The sequence below is a fragment of the Limulus polyphemus genome, unplaced genomic scaffold (genome assembly GCF_000517525.1).
Source record: "Limulus polyphemus unplaced genomic scaffold, Limulus_polyphemus-2.1.2 Scaffold2431, whole genome shotgun sequence".
NCBI classification, from domain to species: domain Eukaryota; kingdom Metazoa; phylum Arthropoda; class Merostomata; order Xiphosura; family Limulidae; genus Limulus; species Limulus polyphemus.
The window spans coordinates 165157-170988 of record NW_013668041.1 but is presented as its reverse complement, the minus strand read 5'-3'; the positions used below and the strand labels follow the sequence as shown (position 1 = coordinate 170988).

Sequence of the window (5832 nt, the reverse complement as noted above, 5' to 3'; positions counted from 1 at the left end):
GTCACTAATTTTGAGCTGCTGACAAGATGGAAGGCAACTGGCTGACAGCACCTGCCATCAATTTTTTGTTTTTTTGGTTGTAAGTGCTATGGTTTGAGTAACACTGTACTAATCAGTTAATCAAATGTTTATTTTCTTAACTGGTTTTCTACTTTCTCTACTTGAGGGTCTTTTAATGTTTTTCATTCCATTGTTTTGTTATTTCTTTTTATTAAAGATTTTACAGTTTTTGTAATACATATCTGTTCTACCCTAAATGAGAAATTTATTTCATTGGATAAATTTAATAATGTTCTGTTACTTAATGTCCAATTAACCTCCAGTTGTTCCCTTTATACAGATCTCAAAGCACCCTATGCACACAGGTGGAATCAAAGTGCACACTCCACAACCTTTTATAAAATACTATTCAACATATTATATATTTGAAATCTGAGTTATAAATTTGTAATTTTACCATAAATTAGCAATTTAGAGTATATACCAGATACAATATACAGGGATAATGGAAAAAAACTGTTGATATCCGTTTCAGAGATTCTAAACATTATGCAAATACAATATGAAAACTGTACAATATACAATAGTATTCTTATTCTTTACATGAACATCACCTTGCACTGTCAGTCAGACTGACATCATTAATTCACAGACGTATCTTGATAAACACTTTTGTAACACATCCAACTTTTGAATACAACAGACTTGTACTGTTGTTCCTCCAGAAATATATGTATGCAATGCCATGAGTACATTGAGCAATAAGAACTGACAATACAGCTACGATTTTACCCTGAACACTCAGCATAAGCAAGGCCTCCAGCAATGCCATGAATACATTGAGCAATAAGAGCTGACAATACAGCTACAATTTTACCCTGAACACTCAGCATAAGCAAGGCCTCCATCAAAGTTATACAAATTCTCATAGTGGGGGAAATAGTTAAATTAAAAAGAACACTGTAACAAAATTAATAGCAAGACTGTCAACAAGAAAATCTAAATTATATTGGAATCCCGAGCTTCTGTAAGATCCCTTGATCATTTCCAGAGCAAGTCTACCTGATTTGAATTTCTGAATTCCAAAACATTACGAGGGAGAAACTAACATGCATATAACAAAATGTAAATGACATTACACATCATACACAAAACCTGGATCATGTAGAAGGTTAGAAAATTAAGGTCAACTATCAAAAGATTATGTTTAAATTGAGAGATAGAATGAAAGATTTATAAACTATAAGAAAATTAGGTATTTAGTTAGAAATAAGAAAATTCAAAGGGAATTATGAAGAATAGCTGGCTCATAATGTTTAAAGTAATAGCAAGGATTGTTTTAAATATGTTAAAGCTAAGCAAAATTTGAAATGGGGTTGGGTCCTTAAATGGCCAAGGTTTTGTTGAAGACTGTGAGATGACTGAGCATTTACATATTATATTCTGCTTTTGTAAATAAAGATATTAGTAATATTCATGACCCTGAGCTATTTAAAATATTGTAACTGACCTTAATCATGTAGATATTAATCCCTTGGTTGTAAGAAGAAAGACTGAGAGATGCACTTAGGCTTCCAAAATACCACTGATAAGATGCCACACAAACAATAACTAAGAAAATCATATTAGTAGTGATTAGAGGAAATTTAAGGTAAAATTGGATGAATTATATGCTAGATACAGGCTCCACTTAAGCAGGTCAGATAGTAGGAATGATATTCATTTAAGTAAGTTAACCTAAACTTGTTAGGTAGCAGTTTCCATTTTTGTTTTATTTTTCCTTCTATCGTATGGTCTACTTATATTTTCCTTAAACACTAGCTCACCTGTCTCCTAGAGTATATTGAATATTAAACAAGTAATTTCTATATAAAGACACCAACACAAGGTTCTCTTAGTGGTGATGTATGGATAATAAGTTCATGATTAAAACAAATGTAAAATAGTAATTTATGTGATATGTAATCTTGAAGTCTGGCAAGGAAGAAAAACCTTAAGATTTGATGTCAGACTGAGGAGAGAAATGGGTATTAGGTTAGTTATCTTTTGATATTACGATATTTGATTTAATAAAAAATATTATTGCAAGTATTATCTTGATCTTTATTTGTGACTTAATAATACTCTGAATAATCTCACAATACAGAATTTTCTGTTTGTTTTCCAAGTAATTATTACTATCATCATTTTGTGATTTTGATAATAATAATATTACTTGTTTGTATTTTTTCAATATTGGTGTTTCCACTTGAAGATTAACTTTTTCTGAAGTCCTGGCCAACCACTCCTATATTAGTATTTACTATTTTATAAACCTTCTTTTTTTTGTATAAGAAATCTCTAATTTTTCATACCCTGGTAGTAACATCATTATATAATACATTTGCAGAGAGCTGGGGGAGCTTGCAAAAATGAGAATAAACAAATTAATAACATAGCTAAGGCAGCATGAAGATTAGAAAAAAAAGAGGTTTATAGCATAATAAGTTAATAGTTTTTAAAGATAAGATTCAAAGATAACCTTTACTGCTATTATTCTAATGTTAAGAGTATTATGAATAAAACTGATAAATACATGGTTCTAATGGAAAACTATGATATAATGGGACTTACGGAAACTTGTTAGATTTGGAAAATACTCATAATAGGAATGATTTTGAATACTGAGAAAAATAATTTTGTTATCCTACATGTAGAGATAAAGAGAAACAAGATTTTAGTTCCTAATATCAGAATGCCAATTCTGAGGCTACGAGTCAAAATTTATAATTAGTAAAAGGGGATAATAAGTTAATACTTGATACAAGATAGATTTTGGATTTTTTTAAAAATACGTTGTTGTTTTTCTTTCACAACAGAGGTGTTCCTGATAAGAGGAAAATAATCCTAACTGGCTTATTAAAGTTATAAAAGAGAAAACAAGGGATAAAAATTTAAATTTAAGATGTTTACATTGATAGATATGTTGGTTAATTCACAGAACTATAGGAAAGCCATGGATTTAGTTAAAGAAAGAAATTACGTACTACAGAAAGGCTTGGAACAATTGGAAAGTTATACAAATATTTGGAAAATGATGTTTGATGATGGTAATTAACAAAATACATTTTAGTTATCATCATTTGGATCATGCTTTTAATACTAAAGAAATGCCACTCAAAAGTGTGAATGAAAAACTGGATCTTGGCATAGTGGAAACAACTTACATGTAAGCTCTGCCTTATGGTACTTTGGAAACAACTTGCATGTAAGCTCTGCCTTATGGTACTTTGGTAAGAAAGAAGAAGAATGGATATTCTCTCCCATGTAAATAAAAAATGAATACTCACTTATAATCTCAAGGTTTAAGTGCTTCAGCCCTCAACAATAATTTCATAGCCAGTTTTAACATATATGTTCAATTTAAGCAGCACTGGTAGTGTAACAAACATGATATTACTGACATCATAACATAATGTTTTGGGAAAACATAGGAACTTTTGGTCCATCTCAGCTATTCCACCCACTAAACTAAATTAAAACTATTAATAAATTATGTTTTTTTAATCTTAAAGTCAGCCGTTATTCATATACTTATCAAGCTTTTTCTTAAACTCACTTAAATTTACTGCTTACACAACATTCAAAGGCAACCACCCAGTTACAAAAATAAAATAAAATGTATATTTGTGTCCCCTAGGGCTACTATTCTCACTATTAAGTAAGAAAAAAGATGATGCATCAACACTATCAATTCCCTTTACAATTTTAAACACCCCCCTAACTCTTCCATTTTCAAGAGAAAACAATTTAAGAGATCTTAACCTCTACAGTATTACAACACCTCCATCCCAGGCACCATTCTAGTAACCCTTGTCTGAACTCAAATTCAATGTCTTTCTTAAGGTAAGGAGCCCAAGACTGAATACAATATTCCAAATATGGCCTAACCAGTAACCTATACAATGAAATTATTACCTCTTTAGACTTGTATTCAATATTTCAGTAGATACAACCTAAAATCCTATTTGCCCTACCATTAGCAACAGCACACTGCTTGGATGGCTTTAGAGACTGATCAACTATTACACCACGATCCCTTTCTTTCATAACACTGTTAAGGTTATTCCTATCCAAATTATACTCATAATTCAAATTATGATACCCCACATGCATTATCTTACATTTATTATAATTAAAACCCATTTGCCATTTATTTGCCCAACTCACTAAATGATCTAAATCTTTTTGTAAATCAGCAGCATCCTCTTCACAGCTAGCAACACACAAGACCTTAATATCATCCACAAATTTAAATAATTTATTGACTATCCTTTCATGACAAGTGTCTTATTTTTAAAAAGTGCCTATTATGATATTTGGACTAGACAAGGCTTAACATTTCTACAATACATACGAAACAAATGACTCAAGGGTAGGCTTGGATGCCAGTATTGGTTGGCCAGCAATCTACTAGAAAACTGATTTTTTCTCTTAATTCTATTTAATTAAACTGGGCTTAACTGGTTCCACAATTTCCCTTTAATGGCTTATAGTTATACTTATAGTTATAACATGGCACAGATGTAGCGTGTATGAAAGATAAATGGATAGTTACATTACTTTTTAAAACTATTTTTGCATGAATTAGTTTCAGTTAATGTAATTTTGTAGTCATATAGGTTTATACTAAGAGTAAGACACGTAATAAGCGTAGACATTGAACTGTAGTACCAGTTCAGTGCAATTTTTAACAGTAGTATTAAAAATTTTACTGTACTGTCAATAGTACCTCTTGCACAAGTAACAGTAAGATTAAATTTAAAATTAAAGAGAAACAACTAATTTTCTACAACGAGTAAACTGTAAAGTACATTTCGTCATTATAATTTAACTTACGTTAGGAGCACTGAATCAGAAACAACAGGAAAATGTTATGTGATGTATATCATGTTACCTTAGTATTTGATTTTTCTTTCACTTACCAACATCTTGGTCAAATGGAGTTGTATTGCTTAGAAACGGCATTAGCAATTCTTTTTTAAAGAAACTACTTAAACTTCAATATTTCTCAACTGCACTATCAGGTGACGACAAAACTTAAGAACAGTAACAAATTATATTACCTCTGACGTAGTATCCGGTTTGTTATTGCGCCCTCTTTTTCTGATTGTTTTTTGTGCGTGTTGACAACTCTAACCTGAGAATTTTTTGGAATCGAGATATCCTAAACAGAAGTTAAGTTATTATGTGCAATAATAAAATTATTAAAGGCAACATTTCATTCGGGTTATGCACAACGTCCTGAAGCGACATACAGCAATAAACATACACACACATTCTTATAAAAACTTCCATAACAGAAATTGTTAAAAACTGACATTTAGATCTGAACTTGTCCGCTAAGCAGACCGGTTTATTAAATTTGCATTTTCAAGAGCAAAGTAAAACAGTTGCAGGCAAACAGTTATTGCTTTGGAGTTACAATGTATCAATAACGAATTTGAAGGACCTTACCAAAAAATACTCAATCATCTATAATATCTATATGATAACTTAAAATTGAATAACAGCTAAAATGAGATAGAAAAAATGCATCATTTAAAAACAACGTTTCGCCACTGTTAACCTGGCTTCCTCAGGTACCTGATGATACCATGATAACAGAGGCGAAACGTTATCGTTTAAATGATGCATTTTTTCTATCCCATTTTAGCTGTTTTTTGAATTATAAATTTTGTAGAATGTGTGATACCTCCAACATTTACAGTATATCTATATGATAAGTTTGCTTTCTACACATCTCTGTTCAGTTTACATTTTATGTTTAAAAATTATGACCTTTATCGTTAC

At 30.7% G+C, this 5832-nt stretch overlaps 1 protein-coding gene across 1 annotated transcript in view; it reads right to left on the bottom strand.

Annotated features, from left to right (window-relative positions):
- Positions 1 to 5105, bottom strand: part of LOC106466936 (signal transducing adapter molecule 1-like) — a gene marked incomplete at its 3' end in the record, with an annotated part of 19877 nt that extends 14772 nt beyond the window's left edge. The window contains exon 1 of the mRNA XM_013927254.2: positions 4965 to 5105. Within this exon, the coding sequence (XP_013782708.2) occupies positions 4965 to 5007 (43 nt within the window). The remainder of the gene's footprint in view (positions 1 to 4964) is intronic.
- Positions 5106 to 5832: the final 727 nt, after the last annotated feature.